The following is a 19,625-nucleotide window of genomic DNA, read 5'->3' as shown; positions in this document are numbered from 1 at the left end:
CCCTTTCTCTCCTTCTCCTGGGCATTCTCTCTATAGCTGTGCCACTTGCTCGTTATTAGTTTTCGCCGATGTGTTCGAGGCTAGGGAGATCTCCGTCACGCCCACGGATGTCTGCACGGCTGCTGTTAAGGCGCTTTGAAGGGGCATACTCTCGCTGGTCAACTCGCAACCTGAAACAGAGAATAGTTATAATTTTTTTTTTTTTTTTTTTTTCATAGTTTCAGGCATAGCAGGGTGAAATTTCACGATCTCGTCGTTTCGTATCGATCTTGACGAATAAATGAAATTGAAAAAGTAGGAGTTTTCCAAGTAGTGACCAATCCAAACATCAGCCTTCAATTAAAACAGTTTTAAGTTGAATGATCCCGTTGGATGGGTAGCAAGGAGGGACGGTCAGCGTTTGTTCTTCCAAACTGAAGGCTAAGTTTCGAACTAATAGCGGCAATTTTCATTTCCGAGTGCTGTACCGGAAAGTTTCAACTGCTTTCCCGAACCCCACAGTCAGACCTTCTCTAACGCCTGTTGCAAAATACTCGCCTCCAAACTTTCCCTAATTACACGACACTTCGTCCGCGTTCTCGTATCGCGAAATTAGCTGAATTATCGGGAACAATCTTCACCGAGTTCACTTTCCACCGTCTACGTAATCGTACGAAACGAATATTCGAATCGTACTAGCTCCGCTTCGTTCGCGATATCGAACATTTTATTTATCAGAATTATTCCCGGAATTTGTTTAACAGGAGAATAAAACACAGAACGCGGGTATTAATAACTCGTCAGAAATCAATGAATCGTTGAATATTGTTCCTCGGTTGTGAATTCGTTCGTTTAAAATCGAATATCGAACAACAAAAGGATGCGGGAACAATAAAACGGAATTTACCTCGGGATAGTTAATTAAACGGCTAATTGATTTTCAACAAATTACACGAGATGTCTAATTGCGATATCTTCCTTTTGGAAACGGTATTCGAAGTAACAGTCTCACGATATTACAAACGATGGTGTACACTCGCGATCAAATCAGACTTCCCTAGGGAAAGTAGTGATATTGAGGAAACAGGATTTCTCATGATTCTAATTTAAACGATATTAATATTAAAAGTGATTTAAGAACAAAAGAGTGGGAAGGGAAGGAAAAATTATTTAAGTTGTTCTATATATATAGCAATAACCAGACCTTAACCGTGGTCGTAAGTCACGGAACGGCTGAATTTTCTCGTTGGAACACCCTGTATTTGGGGTCCCTTCATCCCTGCATCGTCATTCTCCTCGGGGACTTCTAAGGAGAAGGAAGTCTGTCAGGAGTGGGAAGAAAACGGTACATCATCGTTTTCCCCGAGGAAGCCTGATTTAGTGTACGGTTGTTAACATCCCTCTAGCCCTGTTCATAAACTGTAACCAGCCAGTTAAGTTCTGAAATACCTTGCGTTCCATGAATCGAATTCAATCTCCTTTCAGCTATTACTCGCGCATCAGAAGATCGTAACAAGTATTAAACAAGCGAAACATTCCGACGCTGCTCGATGTTTAAATTAACTATCAAAACAAGCAAACTTGAGTAATCGAAACGACGAATTTCTTGACAAACGTTTAACCACCGCTTTGTCTACGGAGCCTGGGAAATCATCGTTAGATTGTTAAGGAAAATTCTAAAATTATTATTCGTTTAGATAGCGAAAGAAATGCAGGAAGACGAGGTAGTGGACATATATCGATTGTTTGCGATAAAAAGGTTAAGAAAGACCTTGGAGAGGAAGAAGAATATCGTCCTCTGGTATCGATGGTAGTCGACGCGGCGTGAACAAAGAAGGGTTTTCCAGCCTTCCCTGGAGGGTGAAAAATGTCGATTGTAATTAGCGTTAAAAGCTTCGAATCGCCTCGTTGGCGTGTTCCGTGTTATGCAATATTAACTACGTGTTTCGGCTCCTCCGTTAACGAACGTGGATAATTAGTACGCAGTTAATAATACATTCCGAACCGATCGATGGAAAAGAAACAGCGAAAGGGGCAGGCCTTTGTTTCGTGCATCGCAAATGGATAAACGAATATCTCCTGTTCTTTTTCTTTTTCTATTGGAAATCCTGTGTTCGTTAACCTTTAAACGGAAGGGATCGCAGGGATTATTTAAACTGCTGAAGGTATTAATTTATCGGTAGAATATGTTCGGAAAATTGCAAGGAATAAAGAGAGACGTGCAGCGTCGCAAGGGAATCGATCGAAAGCCTAGCGTTCGCCAGCTGAATTTTCAACGTGGACTACGAACGTTCTCGCCACTTAAATCCTCTGAAAATTTAATAGTCCGTAATATCCGGCAGGATATAGGGAACCAGGCAGCTCGTTCGTGTAACTATTTCGTGAAATTCCATGTAGATTGCGCTCGTTGGAAGATATTGTCGCGACAAAATGAATTTCTTCGAATCTGCATTGACTGAATCTCCTAAGACCTTGCACGGATACATCAATTTCTCTTTAATACAACTCATTAAATAAATCCTTTGTCTTCGTTCCATTCAATTATCGTAACTACAATATCACTTTAAATTAGGCTTTTAAATTTAATTTTTCGAACGATGGAGGTCCATTTAATTTAGCCGGATCTCATAAAAGTCTCATAACTGTAACGCGTAATCCTTTAACAGAGGATGTAGGACCATTTCCGAGAGACAGACTACCGGACGTGACGTGTACCGGATCCAAGAATTAACTTAACCCTCTGGATACGACAGAGACGAGATGAAACGCGTTTAATTGTACGGGGAGAAACGTTAGGTGATTTTTCCGTCTGCTTTTCTACGGATATTAGAATATTATCCGTTTTAATTTACACGGACATTTCTTCCATTTATATTATACATTCTTCAACAAATTTTTAGAGAATCTTTCAATAAAATGTAAAAGTGATGCGAGGAAAATGTAATAATGTCGGTCCAAGAATTCAGAGACAAGTAACGTCAAAAAGATAGATAAGACTGTCAAACCCTGAAACGAGTGTCTCCTTTCTAAGAGACAACCTGCTCGTGACACTTTGGGAAGGTAATAATATATCCATACGTAATCAGCCGTCAGATCGAAAGGGTTAATAATTTAAGCTATTATCGTTCCCGTCTTAATAATCGTTGGGTTATCGCGTAGTACCCGTCTCCCTGTAACTAGTACCGTAATTACAATAGACAGTGGTAATGGGAGAATCGATTTCCATAGGGAAATTAGAAGGAGAGACGATGCCGTTCGGCTGGCAATAGAATACGCGTTAAGCATCGGGTCATCTGGTAACTAACCACATTATTCGTTTGAATTAACCAAGCATCAAACTCTAAATATATGAAAGAAATTTTTCAAAGTACTAATTTCCTTCCGACGCGGTGAAAAGTTACGGAACTCGCGATTTTCCAAGCGTCTGAAATTTAATCCTAGCCCCGTTCGCAACGTTCCGTAATCTCATTCCACCGATTGCTCGTTCGACTATTTCGCCCTGGCTAAGCCTAGATTTATAGCCGGACCATCAACATCGTTGAGCCCATTATTAAACGGAACGCAGGGCTTTAGAGTCCCGTATCGAATCAAGAGGGAACCCATGAAAAAAAAAAAAAAAAAATAAAAAATAAAAGGAGAACACTCGGGATCGATTGCAACGAAGAACAAATGCGAAGTGGCGCGAACAGAACCCATTCACCCCTGACGCGATTCGTTTCGTTTCGTTTCTTTTATTTGCCGAGGAAGAGAAGGGAGGAGAGGCTTTTTTGCCTCCCTCGGGATCTGTTGAAGCGATAACGGGGTACCGAACACGGTGGGCTAATAATGCAACCAAATTCGCTGACTCGATCGCAAATTATGAAGCTTCGAAACACACTGGTGAACTCGGCTCGATGCCAACACCTTGTACCAGCCGCTTCCACTTTCGACCCGAAGCGACGCGATGGATATTCTTTGTCGGCCTACTACTTCATCGTGACACGAAGTCAATTTTGTACGTCGTCGAGGCAGGAACTAGGGAAAACAAACTTCCTCTACGACTCGTTGTTCCATAGCTATTGGGAGTGGTGCTGATGATTTAAAAGCTAAAGTGGAAGTACCAGTGCAATTCGAAGGGAGGACAGCTATCAACGCTTGGGTTTATGATTAGAAATAATAAGATGGACTCACATTTAGTAATGGAAGAAGTGCCGGCGCTGCTCCCTTGTTTCTTAAATTTATCCCCCATGGTCACCTTCCTTCGGATATTCTTGTCCGGTTGAAAGACGATTATGTAGACCTTCGGCGAGTAGAGGCACACCAGGGTCACAGAGGCACTCAGGCTGATCGCCACGCAGAGTGTGGTGATTTGTGTTTCGTGCGCGTTTCCGGTCCCAAAGTAGATCGGCACGAATGCCAGCCAAATGATGCAAGTGGTGTACATGGTGAAACCGATGAACTTGCTCTCGTTGAAGTTTTCCGGGATCTTGCGTGTCTTCACCGCGTACACCGTCGAGATGAGGATCAGCAACGCGTTGTACAGTTGAGAGAAGAGGAAGCTCATGTCTTGGATGTTGCATTTGAGGATCACCTGTTTGCGATCCGGATAGAAGAATCTTGTGCCAGGTGGCTCGATGATCATCCACACCAACGTCAACACGATCTGATTCGATAGAAAAATGCTCAGAGCAACGGATCTTGTATTTTTTCTAACGTCTACTCACCTGCAAGGCGATCAGAGCAGCAGCGATGCACACCTGAGACGTAGGGCTGATGTACCTGGGTCTGACGGCGGACCTCGATGCAGAGTCGAAGATTCTGGCGATCCTGTTGGTCTTGGTCAACAGGGCACCGTAGACGGCGCTAAAACTCACCCCCACACCGAACCTCTGAAGGATACAGGTGACCGTGGTGGGTGTTGCGAGCAAGAGGAACGTGTTCAAGTAGCAAACGAGCACCCCGGCCAGCAGAATGATCGTCAGCTCGCGACCCGACGCTCTCACCACCGGCGTATCCCTGTGGTGGAAGAGCAGACACGCAACCGTCAGGGTGGCCACGATTCCAAGGCACGAAATCACCGCCGGAGCGATCGCGAAAGCGCTGTTCCATCTGATGTGGTTGATCGGCAGCTGGTAGCAACCCCTCTTGTCCTCGTGCGGCCAGTAACCCGGTCCGCAGTCCATGCAGGTATACTCGTCGTAGACGAACTCGTACTCCTCGCACTGGTCGCACACCCAGCAACAAGTGTCACCCTGTTGCTTCTTTATCATACCTGGCTCGCAGGGTAGGGAACACGCGGAGATCGGTATGTCCTTCGTGCCCCTCGACCAGACCAACTCCTCCGTGCTGATGTCCAGGGAGTGGGACCATTTACCTACCACCTGCCGCCACGATTTATATCTTTACTTAGCTTCTTGTGTCTTCTCGTAGTGGCGTTTAGGGGAGCAACTTACCCTAACTGTACTCTCCCCAACTTACAGCGAAAATTTAACTTGTTAGGGATTCGAGAAATGTAAATTTATACGAGTTGGTGACAGGGGAAATGGAAAACGTTTTCATAGACGATGTAACGTTTCGGGTTGGAAATTTCTAGGGGAGGCTCTCGATTAGAAACTTAAGAACATCAATTTGTGAGAATTGATAAGAGAGGAGGAGGAAATGTTATTAAGTTTATTTAGAATATTTGCCAATTATCTATCTATCGATCCTTTAGGAAATTCTAAAATCCCACAATATTCGCCGCTATTTTCCCACGGCGTACAAAGTTCTGATAGCTGAAGAGGCTCTTAACGATTCGAAAACGTATCGCGTTTCGAGATGAACAGTGATTGACGTTAAAAATGCTCGGCGAGGTTGATTCTAGGATGACACTCGGTGTTCAATGCACGCGCGCTCCTCTCAGCCGCGCGCTGCTACCATTCAAGAGCGGTTACTTTCTTCGTATTTTGCAAATGTCACGAAGAAATACGAGCACCAACTATTATCTCGAGTCTAGAGGGATAACTATTTCACTCGGCGGAAAGCATCTCCGTTTCTCTTCACCAAAGATACTCCACTTTGATAATGAGATATATTCGCCTTTTGTATGGAAATTGAAATACGAGCGTTGTGCAACTTTCAGGAAGGGGGGAAAAAGATTTCATACACGCTGACCTCCTTTTGTCTCTTTTTTTCTTTTAGAGCGAAGCTCCGCTATTAAACGATAAATAGAAATTTTTTTGTGACTTCGTAACTCAAAAACTAGATTATCAATTTTGACCATTCTTTGCGAGCCTATCACGCGAGCTTTGAATTCGTGTTCCGCCACATTGTCAACAATTAAACACTACTTTTAACTGCTATATTGTGTCCCAACTCTGTTAAAGTTATTTTTACTGCAAATCAATCGCTTCGCTCTAGTATGTCAGCCACGAAGCGGATGGCGGCCTAGTTTAACAAATGTTCGACTTTTGGTAGAAACATGGTGCAATAAAACTTGAGCTTTTTAAAGTCACCTTTTTCCGGCCCGGTGGGTGGGGTTAAAGATGATATTTCATCGGTGTAAGTTGTATCCGTAGGAAGGTGGATGCAACGAAGGTCACGTTGCAATTTATGTGCCGTAGTTGGTTTATCGTTCGAAACGCTACCGATGCGGCTGACTCTAACATTGATTTACGATTTTTATCGAAAAACGATCGTTAATTGAATACAAGAGGGAGTGGCCGATAGGTGGAGTTAGAAATTGAAAATATACCTACCTTCGCACGTTACATCCAACAGCCGTGGATAATCATCGAACGAATAAAATGAGGAAAAATAACGCTAATAATTAAAAGTTGTAAGAAGTTAACAAAACTAAAAAAAAATAAAAAAAGGTAGAAATGATTTCGAGTTACGAGGAGAGCAGGGGTTTTCAACATTTTCCGAAAGAGTAATTACCCGGGGGCGATGGGAATTCACAGACTCCAATAAGAGGAATATTCAGTTTCGAAATTATACCGGGCTCGAACAAGCGTGAAAAGTGGCGAACATTTTTGGCCGGTCGTAGTTTGTGGAAAGTTTTTTTTTCCCGACCGTGTCCAGAAGGAAAGGGGACAAAGCGAGGCCGTATTTCAGAAGTTTTAATTAATCGAGAGAACAAGTCAAAAGTGCTTTCGCTTACCCGATAATGGTATCCATTAGTCCCGTTCTGGTCTGATTTCCGAAAGTTGAGGATCTCGTAGCGTGCCAGACCGTCTCCGTGTTCGTCGAATTTCACCTCGCTACCGGCTTCATCTGAAACGAATTGCTCTAAATTATTTATTTCCATAAACCTTCATTTTCGAACTGAAAATGATACAAGCCTATGATTGCAACTTTGAATCGAAGTTCGTGACTGTTCGCGTTGAAGAACGTCTGGTCGAACGTTCGATAAGGAAGCAAGTTTTTCCAACTTGTATGAAATTAAAGAAAAGTTACCAAGTATATCCAGTCGTTTCGCGATTTTATTGCCTCGGATGGAACAAATGTGGGCGGTAATAAGCTGCTCCGCTTGTTAATGCTTTCCTTCGTTAACGACCCCAAGGCAAATTGCAGTATCAGCCGGGTATCAGATCGGGTCAAACCGTGACGGGTTCTGCGTTTCTTCAATTTCCAGCTCGGAAAAATAAAACCGCGCGAGCTAATCCAATTGCGATAGTGATATTTCGAAATTACGAAGAACTTTTTCATCAATTGTCTAATTAAAATACTGAAATTTCCATCCGATACCTTTTCATGCCTCGTATTCACTTACAGCAATTATCGTCACGCGATCAAGGATCACGAGAACAAATTTCCGTCCAGCTCGTATCGAATCGTTGAATCGACGCGATAGTCTCGGTAAATCGAAACGGGAGCCGCTATAACGTACATACATTGAGAGGGAAAAAAAAAGGTATTTCTTCCGATCCATTTCGCGAGCGACACGGTAGCCCGTAATCTCCGATTCGTCCGGTTGCCAGAGCTGGATCCATCGATCGAATCGATCCGAACGGTGAAGCGCGGCAAGTCACCGAAACCGGGACATTATTTCCTGGCCATTTCGTAGAAATCTCGCCTGTCTATCAAACGAATCGATAATGTTGTCCGATTCGATTCGAGATATCCTGTACGCGCGCCCGTACCTTTGACCATATTAAGTGGAAATTATATCGCGTAAGAAATCGGCAGACTAATTAGACTCGTAGCAATTTCGAATTAAAGCTTAAACTTTACTAAAAACGACCACGTAGAAATTTCGTCGATATTCTCAGCATATTGACCGATTTCGAAATGTATGAAGTTAACCCCCGGACGGCGGACCATGGAGAGAGCCTCGATTCGCGCAAGGTTCCGAGGGAATAAAGAGCCAGGCTCCCCGATTCATCTGAAATCTACCCTCAGAGTGCGCATTTCTAAATCGAACGCCGAAAGGAAAATCGTATACGAATGAAACGAAACGAATTTTCGGCAGAACCATTTGAAAAGCCGGGTCGGTCTGTTGTAGGATTTGAAAAAGCATCGGTGAAATGAAACGCGGAGCTGGTGGTCGCTTTATCCTCGTACGTGGCGCGATAAGGATGGACCCGTTGAAAAGGGTTCAGAGGGAAACTCGTACGAGGCCAGCAAGGCGTCGCGTCGTGACGACGACGGACGAGCGGAAACGAGGAAAAGCGAGAGAGGGATGGGGAAAAATGTGCGGGGTGGTGGTATCACAAGGGGATCGTGCTGTATCGATCCTAAATGTGCAGTCCAATGGCATTGTTTTTTTTTTTTCTCTCCCCGTTTTATCAGAGCGATGCGCGATGGTGGTTTTACGTTGAAGATACGTTTGATAGAGGCCGTGGGAACGATATGAATTATCGCGCACACTGGGAATGGGGTGGACGCAATGTTGCCATTCGATAATATTCGCAGAATGTTAAAGTGTCCTGTTGGAATGTTAATAAGTTCGATTAAATTGATTGTATCACAGATATACGCATTTAATTAACATTTGGTAGAAGGATATTTTTATTCAAAGAAAATTACCTAAAACGGCATTGATAAGTGTTAAGAATGCAAATGGCAATAGGTTTGTAGCTTTGGTTGGTAGTGTACGTATCTACGCGGTATGAAAGGGAATGGTGGAAATTAATCACGAGCAAAACTGTGCTTGCGATCAGTCCAGAGGCATCGTAACCACGCAAATTACCCGGCTTTTCAAAGCGTTCGGATCCCGAGGGCATGTAAAATTTCATATCGCTGTTCGATCCCCCATGAATGTCATCGTTTCAACGCGTTTATCGTCGCCCCGTAGCGTCGCGTCGCTTCGATATTATCGCTGGTCGCGTTTATTGCCCGCCACGAACCGAGGGGGTGGAAAGAATTTAATACGAGAGAGAGGTCACCGATTGCCGAATATCATCCCCCCATTGAATCCGTCGGGCTTCCCGATAGCAGGCCAACGCGAAATATTGAATTTCGTTCTTCGATGCTCGGATGCTATCCTACCTTTGTACACACGTCACGAATAATTACAGTAGCCATTCGATAATTCCCCGCTACCTATGGTAGAATCTCGTTACATTACCACGGAGAGAGCTGTAGGAGCGTAAGATTCTTAAAGTTGGTCGAAGATAAGTAATTATCGACTCACCTTCAAAGGACACGTTCAGCAGGTAATTCCTGTAGAAGGAACCCCGGTCGTAGTTGGCCATCGTAGAGCACAGACCCTCGATTTTCACACACATGTCCTGTTTTAAATTGTGGAGAGCTATCGCGAACGCGTACACTGCGTCCACGACGAATTGCACCTTAGATTCTTGCTCGTAACCCGTCGACGTGGTTAGCCTAAGCAGCGGCGAGCACACCGTCGCGTTCAGATTGGCCATGAGATTTTTCCTAAGGACGCAGTTGAAAACCTCCTCCCAGTACTCGCTGAACCAAGGGTTCCGTCGATTGGTATCGGGCGTCAACGAGGCCATGTACTCGTCGAAGCCTGGTATGTTCTTCGATTGAAGCTCCACAGTGATCGCACCTTCAGCCTCCTCCTCGAGACCCTCGACAAGCTTGATCTGACGACCCCAGCCGTCGCTGGCCAGCCATTGAAACGATTGGCTCAGGTTCGATCTTCTCGCAGCCTCCAGGATCCCTCTGGCATCCTCTGCCCGGGTGAATAGCACCACGGTCCTCGCGTTAGGCTTCTTACTCAACCTTAGGATGATGTCGTCGAACACGCGATCGTCCGCTGCACTGGGCACCTTCTCCGCAGCGGCTATGCACACGTTCCTCTCTGTCGCTTCCCTGGTGAACACCTCGATCCCATATTCCCCGTAGCTACCCTCTGAATATACGGTCGAGACGTAGGACCAATTGGCGCTCTTCACCACGTCCACCAACGCGATCGATTGGAAGGTGTCCGGAGGCACCGTTCTCGCGAAGTAGTCGAACCTGACCGAGATCGCCAGGTTAAGATTCGTCCGGGGCTGAGAATTACTTGGGACAGGATATAAATAATTCTGGGACTGTCGTGACCTCGTTATGACTCGGACTGGATCCTCTTTTCACGCGGGAAGAGGGTTGTTTTCGATGAGGGGTAATTCTTTCTTAACAATTTATCTCAACGTTGAGATAATAATTCAAAGAGATAAAAGAAAAATCCCTAAAATCGTGGTGGCGAACCTAGGGCACGATTTAGCTGGCACGTGAACGATTTTCAGATTCAATTTTTTTTTCTAAGCATAGTTGCTGATTATAGTTATTTAAATAAATATATAAAGGTTCGCCAGCACTGCCCTGAAACAAGCAGAGGAACCAACCTGGTTTTATCGCTGAGTGCCTTGGCAGTGGACGCAGGCGATATCTGGGGTATATGGAACAGCCTGAGCAAATTAGCCACCTGAAGAGATACCGAGCTGTAAGAACCACCAATGACCCCGAAAATCGGCCCGGCAGTAGCAGTCTTCTTCACCCTTGGCACAGACTTGTCCGCGCACTCCAGCACACTGATGTCCAAATTGGACAAGGATGCCCTGACGAAGTGGAGGCTCTGATTGAGGGCATAAGTATCCCTACCGCAGGTGTCCAGTATGTGCACACCTAAAGTGATTCCTGGAAGTAACGTCTTATTCCTGTTGATCTGATCAACGGCGAACAGCATCGCCTCCAGACGCTGTACCCCACGATTGTACACATTTGGCCCGCACGAAGAGCCTCCTTTCTCGTGAACCGGGAATAACCCGCCCAGAACGATGTCGCCGGGTATCAGGACAGCTTCCCGTTCTGTGTGCACCTTGGATTGGATGACGACGGAGAGCTGTTGCAGCGACAATAGCAGCACCAGCATCCGTCCGAGAGGATGGCTCATTTTAGCCGGCTTGGACTATCTAACTATAAGGTTTCGGACTCGCTCGACCACGAAGATCGCATCTCATGCTGTTTCTTCGCAAGAACCTCTGCACCCGGTATGTTAGGTGTTTGGTCTTTAAAGTCGCTCTTCGACTGGGACAGTCTAGGCCTCTAAGGCTACAGCTTTACGAAGGATATAGCGAGGATCTGTTGTTTATGTCCGTTTGATGGAAGGAAGAAAAAGGTCGTCGACGATTAGGCCATCCGTGGCTATCTGGACCAGCTACGTCCACGAGCATGCTCGTCCATTTCTACACACGCTCCTACCACCTCAAACACTGCCTCCGGCGATGAAACGACCAAGTTATCTGTCCGCTTTCTCGGATGCATTATCGATGACCAGACCCCTCCCGATGCTAGTTTCGTCCATCCTTCCCTCGAGCATCTCCAACCCTCGAGTTTCCAGGGTTGTACAGGACGATTCCTCGCCGGAATTGACCAGGTCCGATGTCCTGGTTTATCTCTGCTCGATTTCCGCCTGGCGTACGCGTAAGCACAATCTCGATATTAATGCGTCAGGTTCAGGGGAGGAGGGTGGACGAACACGGATTACCGGAACACGTTATCGATCAAAGTCAACGACCGGAAGCGTATTATTTCCACCGACAGTCCACCCGGAAAAACGAACCCTACGCGACACGCACCGTTTGAGATTTCCACCATTTCCGACCCTTATATCGCTTCCGGTTCTCGTCGACCCTTAAGGACACATGTACCGGCCATCCGTGGCGAGGTGAGCTTCCGGTTTCGAAATGTGCTTCCTTTGCACAGCGTATCTTGGATGATGGATTTCATTGGAAATGGGCTGATACGAACGGGTATAGCAGGATAAGATGGTCAAAAGTGTCCTTGAATCCTAGTATTAGACACGAAAGGATGGGAATATTTTTGATCATTTAGAAATTTTTATTTTTATTGATCTTTGTATGCAAAAGTTGCACTGTATAGATCAGAGGATTAAAACTCGAAGATAAATCAGAGGCTTCATCAAAAGTTGTCTTCAGAAGTCCTTTCGTCTTTCTTCGTTGATTTTTCTTTGTACACGTGTGCAAAAAGTTGTTCTCGAACTTTGTACGACGTCTTCTACTTCCAATGGTAGTCTGTTCTTTTCTTCATAGAAAATTAGTCGTTCGGATAAAAACATATTATAAATTTTCAGCGTCGACAATTAGCGGGTTAATTAACGAAACGTTTAAAGACTTGTATAAAAGAAAAGCTAGGTTGAATCTTCTCGGAAGCTTCTAATCAAGATCTTAAAAGCTTTTTTTCAATCCTCTGCATCATCCTCTGCATGAGGAGAGACGTTAAAAAACCGATCTTCGTCAACGTTTCTCGCGGTCGTCCGGCTCGAACGTGCCAGCTGCTGTTCACTTTTACTTTTTCCTCTTTTTCCTCGGAGGAAAACAGAGGGAAAAGCGTGGCTGTGAAATTCGCGGAGTCGACTTGACGGCGGGCTCGTTAAATTTTCCCCGGCTCGTACTCGTTAAGCGGACTTAATTTCACGGGACTCTAACAAGCGTAGCCTCTGCTTTCAACTTAAAATTCGAGAGCCCTTCCTCCGTTCCTTCTTCACCCTTTTTCCGTCGTCTTAAATCGACGCATGATTTAGCGATTGATCCCGCGTTTGCGAGGCTCCTTCCCCTAGAGACCGTTTGTCTTCAGGAACGATTTACCAGGGCATTCCAGGATTGCCTGCATCGGGAATCGTTGGAACATCAATTTGCTGGATCAGAGATAAGACTGTCGTCATTAGAGCCTCGGTTATTAAGCGAGACGGGAATTTATTCGACGGAATTCGAAGATGTTCAGTCTTGATATCCTGAAGAGACTCTCACGCGTTGTTCACTTTTATAAAACGTTCGTTTAGGGTATCAGAGGGAGATCAGGGTGGGGAAAAAAGATAAGGGCTCTTTGCCTCTCTCGGTTCGCTAGATGGATGTCCAAATGGAAGGCGCATATCGAAAATTTGTCACGTCGCGGACGCTCGCACCGAAATCCCACAAAGTGAATGGGGGTTTTATGCAAACGGGCTTTCAGTCTCCTCCGCCAAGTGCCATCCTACTCGGTTTCTTCGAGGCACGCTCTTTGTTAAACCGTTCCCGCTCGGCCCACTTCTGTCACGCGTGGGCAACACGCGCTACCGACCCCTTCTCCCCCTACCCACCCCCCCTCGTCCGCGAGAAATTTCTATTTGTCGATGCTTTTATTCGACGAGCATAAAGATTTACCCGGTGTCGCTCCCCTTTCAATTTTTATGACGATATAAAAATGAAATTTAATTTTTCATTTCAACGAATTTCTCTTCGAACTTTCAACTTTGAAAGAGCAGAACGAAATGATGGATTCTTCGATAGAACAACGTTTATTTGATCGTTCCGATCCGTCAGAATGAAAAGAATCGTTCGTTTCACGGACATTCAATGGACAAGTTTTATGGGGTGATCGGAAGTGGCGTGGAATTTCCTGTATCTCGATCGTGCAGGATCTCTCTGAAAGGTTCGCTGAATATTCCGACATGGGCTGAATATTCACGCGCCTGTTTTCGTAGCCCGTTTCGCTCGATGTATTTTCTCTTCGTGCGGAACTTCCCAACCCCTTTTTCTCTCTCTGAGTTCAAATAAAAAAGGGGGTGGTATCTTCCTGTTTTTCCGTTTAGAGTATCGATCCAGCGTAGGTGCATCAAGCAAGCACACCCCCGATATTTACTCGATGGTATTGCAACGATTCTATCGCCTTTGATATTCGCGCCTACCGTGCGCTTCCAATTTTGACCCATGCATCTTTCTTCGTGGTCGATTCTCAAAAGCTCGCGTGAAAAAGATTTAGAGATTGAAAATTTGCGAATTTTTTCGATGGTTTATTCAAGTTAAGAAACCCCTGTTCCATGGGGTAGATTTTCAATTCCGGCTAACCCGGTCGAATCCCCCTTTTAACGAAGAGGAAAAAAAGAAATCAAGTTTCACGCCATCCATCAAACCTTCTCACGAAAGATTACCCAAGATGGTCCATTATTTATCTCCGGACACCTTCCGCGAAATAGAACGCGAGAGGTCTTCAATTAACTACAAATTCACCCTTCGTTCACCGGCAACGTCCATTATTCCTCCCGTCCCTTAGCATCTTTATACCCGCGCACATGTTGTTTTCCACGCTGAAAGAGAAGGAAAATGAAAGATTTCCGGGGCAAAGCAATCTCGGGGCTGAATGTGTACCTTCCAGGCCTATACCTGTTTTTAACCCTTTCCCGTTAAAGATCGAATATACAGGGTGGCGAACCATCGTGTGGCAAAGAAATATTTGTTTAGAACTATCGCAAGAAAAGGGGTTGCCGTCTCCTCGAACTACATCCAACTTCGAAAGCCTTCGATCGTCTCTCTCGTCTATGTAGGACGTGCGCGCATTAGCAGTTTCCTGGGCAATCACGGGCCGGAAGTTGGCCGTAAAATTATTAGTCCGAAAGCCGGATACAAAGTGACGATACACAGATTTCGTGAAAGGTCGCGATACCTTCCTCGGAACTGGTATTCAACAAGTTTCATGGGGTTCAAGTATGATCGGACGACTAAGTAGTCGCTGAATGTATTCAGACAAAGTAGCCTCTATGTTCTTCGATAAATACCCTATTGGTCATCGATAACCATCCCGTCATCGAATGCATCGAGAACACTTCTCCGGCTTCGATCCGCGTTCGTCGCAAAACACGTCCTTTATCGACGACCACTCTTCAAGTACTATGGGACACCTTTTTGTACACCCTGTACATACAGGCACGCCAGTCGATTTCAAGTATAAACTTTCCGGCATTCCTCTCCTGCTCGATGATTAAAGGGTATTACTTACTCGGTAGCCGTACAACCCTGCCGTGTCGACCCGTTTTTCTTTGAGCCAAGCAAGAACCAGCAAAGTGGTATTCCTCTGTTTCTCCACCAATCTCTTTCCCTCTATTCCGTTTCATTCGCTCCCTTTCCTACGGCCCACCACCTATTTTTTCCATCCGTCCGTGCTTTTGTTTCTAGGCTAAGTGTTTTCATATGGCTCTTTCATTTTTCCTTAACTTTTAATCGAGTTCGGTGCGAGGGTAATTGTGGATCAAAAGTAACCCCATACCGTCAGTTATAAACGCTGAGATTTTCAGCACCTCTGTACCACCGTTCTCCACCTTCCACCCCCGTTTGGTCGACGTCGAACCACCCCCGACGACCTCTTCAAAACTCGCTACACGCGCAACACTTTACCAAATGAGTTCTAATTCATGCCACCTTCCTCCATCCAACTCGTACTCTACACCTACCGCCCTTCCACCATCCCTATTTTCAGCCTTCTCACTCACCCTCTTTTGCCTCTTTGAAGTCTACTTCTCGCTACTCGACTTCCCGTTTCTTCCACTTGCCGACCAAGGCACTGCTCGCTGTTGTTCATTTAACGGTTCTACTCCCCCGCCCCTACGTTGTTTCACCCTTCTCCGTTTCCCGTTCCACTAGGATACAATTCGAAACTTCTGAAACATCGAACACGCTTGGAATCGAAGGTGTTGGCGGAACGGTTAGGGGATGCCAGACATCCCTTTCAGTCGGTTGTTTTCTATCGTTTGATCGTCTCCTTTGACCGCTTTGTTTGTTCGGCTATAGTGAATGGTCGGGGATGCCCTCCCACCCCTCGCCCCTTCTATGCTCAGCGAATTGGATTTTAGTGTTCTTTCAACTCGAACGTTCCTTTCTTCGCGATAGAACACCGTACACTGGGAACATCGTGGTCGTAAGTTCCACGAAAGCTCGGTGTAATTGTTCGAAGAGGATGTTGCCTCGAATGCTACCAGAGATATCCCTCGTAACCGTTTCAATTTTTCTTTTCTTTTCTTTTCCCCCGATCTTCTTAAGCGTTCCGCGCGTTTAATGTCTCGATGCATTAGGAGACACGTTTCAAATGCGTTGCACAGAGCGATGGACGACGCGCGATGGTTTACGAAATCGTTTAAAAATATCAAAAGCATCGTGGAAAATGATGCGGAAATCACAACTACGATGCTGTATAATTGGAGGATAGCCAGGATCCGAGTAGAAGCCGAAGCGGAGGGTGGCTTTCGATCGACCCTCGACGGGGGCAAAGCTTCCGGATTAGCCGATCGATATCGAGCTCCGCGTAAACGCGGTTACACTTGGTCACGGTTATTTCAATTTAAATTCCCAATTGATATTAAAGACTCCTCCCGCAGCTAGAAACGGAAACCGTTCGTCCGTAGACAGTTACCAGGCACCGTCGCTTTCCAGTAATACGGTTAGAATCGCCATTACGTGGTTAATCTTCGAGGCGACGTTGCTTTAGCGAGAATCCTGCTTCTCGTTCCTACGTTTGCTCGACGATAGCGAATCGATAGTCCATTTCCAGCGATACGTGGTACACGTCGACGACGCAAGGGTCCTGGTGGCGGTTTCGATGATTTCTACGCGAACGGACAATCGAACCGTTGCCACGAGGGCAAATCGTTGGACAGGTGCTGGTTCAAGCGATTCGAGACCACCCGGGGGAAATTTCAGCGGTCCGTTTACCTTGTGACACACATTCGGCCTGTTTCACCGTGAGCATACAAAAACAAATCAATATCAGCTGGCGAAGTTTGCGTCCCGTTTCGCCCGCGGATACTTATATTTTCCCCCTTTGTGCACGCTTGTTGCTGCGAGATTATTTTTCCGTGAATGATTCCGTTGCCTTACAGAAGGGAATTATTTCTTCTCCCTGTTCAAGGGAGATACTTGCCTCCTTCTGTTTCTTTCCCCCTGACAAACGATTTCTTTTCTTCGAGCCACCTCTTTATCGCCGTCCTCGTTACTCTATTTTTTATCTCTCCTTCCTCCGTCTCTGTGCGTCATCCTGACGAGCTCTATCTCTATCTCGTTTCATCGATGAAAACTGCCAGGATGCTTCCTTCTTTCTCTTATTATTTCACGGTATCGATGAATCCGGAAGATTTCTCTTATTGTACCCCGGGGAAGAGCTCATTAGGCTGACCGATGATCGATTAACTTTATCGTCGCAAGAGAAACCCGGTAACGAGGACCCCGGTGTCCAAGGTGAAGCGAGTGTTGTACCAATGAATCGAGGAAAACCAGGAACTGAGAGAGATTACGGGAGTAAAAACGACAATTGGGTTGTCTTATCAACCGATGATAAGTTAATTCGATCCAACAACTGTAAAACAGTTTATTTCGAATAATTTGAAGGGTCGTTAAATGAAAAACGCCGGATGTAGCTGGGGAATCGGCGGGTTTTCATCCTCCGTTTAATAGGCCGGCTCCGGCCCCGGCTCCGGCTTGAAAAACGCGCTCACGGAGTGTAATTACGATTCGCGCTCTAATTAATTCGGTAGCTCGAAAGTCGCTTAACTTTTAGGGATCTGTTGGTGTACGGTGCACTTTCAACACAGAGCCGAGATGCGTTAATTACGCGCGGAGCTAGAGATACCGCCTTTAGGGCCATTCTCGATACGGCCACAGCTATTGTTCCGAGGAGCGAGCGACTGAAAAGTATCGGCTCGAACGATAACTGGAATCCTACCGCTCGAATTCTCTTTTCGTCGACGAAAGCTCCGGGTTCGAGTCCCGATTCAAAGGGCAATCACCGTTTTACACCTATCTTTACAGGTTGCAAACGGTAAAAGACTTTTTTTCACTTCTGTTGCCATAAAGAGAATTCCGGTCAGAGCCATTTCTACGATCCGGCAATTCGTTAGGCGTTAGATTAAGGGTTGAAGGTTAACAGAGCAAAGTGTGGCAAGTTAAGATCTGCTATTAAGACCTAGGAGGGCAAAGTTTGCGAGGCAGCTGGCACGTCGTGCAGGGTGAAAAATTGGTGGTACCTCTGAGCACCTTTTAGCCAAGGGTTAGCGTTATCGTGCGCGTTCCTCTTCCACCCTCTTTCTCTCTCTCTCTGTTCCCGTCTGAAAAACCCCTTTAGATGGACGCTTAAAAGCCTCGGGTACGAAAATTGCCGGCCGACCTAAATAACGATCTGCCGCTTCATTCATCGCGGCCCGCGGAAAAACGCTTGCGACACGCAGCCCGCGACTGTCCGGTCCGCCTTTCCCTCTCCGTGGCAGATAATTAGCCCTGGAGCGGTATCGCCTACAAATATGATGCGTATCGAATCGATAACACGGAGGCAAGAGATGGTACGACGTGTTTACCACCCCCCTAAATCCTCCCCGTCGTCGGACGATGAATCCTCGATGATCCTTCGATCCATTCCGACAAACTTCATTCATCCTCATAAATATAACCGAAGAGGATCAATATCGGAGATCAAAGAATGGATCAGTCGGTTGATCAAAAGGTTCATCCCTGCGGAGTCGCGTGAGAAAGTCGGCTCCGGCTTGATGCGATGGAAATGAAATCGTTGAGAAGCAGCGCGTGCCAGAAAGAGATAAACTGAGATAGAACGGGATAGAGTAAGAAAGGTTCAGGTTAATTACGAGGCCGTGATAGTTCGTGTCTGACCTAGGGATTTAGATAAAGCAAGGTTATCGCGAACAGCAGAAGGATCAGTGTCAGGGTGTACAGAAGGGCGCTATCGAACGTCTTGTCCTTGATGGACCTTGCAAAGCCACTCTTCTACCACGAAAGATATCCTCCCCTTCTTGTACTTACCACCTAGGATGATCCTCGGATTGGCTCGAGGATGAGACAGCTCGACGACGATCCCTAAGCAGTCCACGCGATTAGACGTTCCCAGTCGACAAGCAACGGAACCACTTGTACCCTCCAATCGATTCCTCGCCACTCAGACCTGCACGTGGTGCCAAGACTCCAGGATAAACTGTCCCTCTGGATCTTGTCGCCGAACGGAGCGATAGAGATGGCCCCCCAAGCTTCCAATCGACAATTTCGTTCTCCGCTTTGATCCAGCTAGCGATGCTATTACTGGACAAACGGAGAACCAGGACGATCCCACTAACTCGATCACGATGGATTATACAACAGGAGGCACAAGGATGCGATCGGTCGAGGACGGTAACGGCCCTCCCTCACTGATCCTCGCGCATCATCGAACATCCGTTCAGATGTTGGACGATCGACCTAGCTCTTTCTCTTAATTCATCCCTTTCGTCGATCGGTCCTCGAGGTGTCCAACGGATACTCGAGGGGGGTTGTTTGGCAACATCACGATGGAACGTGAAGCGACTAACCGTCGTGGTTGCCGCCACAGCACGACTGACCGGCCGGCCGAAACCACCCTCACTGATTTTCACCCCCTGTATCTCTCCGGTTTTCCCTCTTTGGCAAGCGCGCGCGCGCTCACGTGATTCC

At 46.1% G+C, this 19,625-nt stretch overlaps 2 protein-coding genes across 4 annotated transcripts in view; one reads left to right on the top strand and one right to left on the bottom strand.

The window, feature by feature from the left end:
* Nucleotides 1-19,625, top strand: part of Atg4b (Autophagy-related 4b) — a 37,348-nt gene that overhangs the window by 7,057 nt on the left and 10,666 nt on the right. The window lies entirely within an intron of this gene.
* On the bottom strand, nt 31-19,577 carry mGluR (metabotropic Glutamate Receptor). 2 transcript variants are annotated; one of them, XM_034319567.2, is made up of 7 exons: nt 18,966-19,577; nt 10,737-11,803; nt 9,575-10,368; nt 7,100-7,212; nt 4,683-5,339; nt 4,150-4,621; nt 31-170 (listed from the first exon to the last, which is right to left on the bottom strand). In XM_034319567.2, the coding sequence occupies exons 2-7, from the start codon at nt 11,282-11,284 to the stop codon at nt 31-33; spliced, it is 2,724 nt and encodes a 907-aa protein (XP_034175458.2). In that variant the 5' UTR covers nt 11,285-11,803; nt 18,966-19,577. The 2 variants fall into 2 exon arrangements, with proteins under 2 accessions (XP_034175458.2, XP_034175459.2); XM_034319568.2 differs by lacking the exon at nt 18,966-19,577 and having other exon boundaries at nt 10,737-13,409.

This window comes from Osmia lignaria, chromosome 13 (assembly GCF_051020975.1).
Source record: "Osmia lignaria lignaria isolate PbOS001 chromosome 13, iyOsmLign1, whole genome shotgun sequence".
Classification (NCBI taxonomy): Eukaryota; Metazoa; Arthropoda; class Insecta; order Hymenoptera; family Megachilidae; genus Osmia; species Osmia lignaria.
The sequence above is the reverse complement of the archived record's forward strand: the minus strand, read 5'-3'. Positions and strand labels throughout refer to the sequence as shown.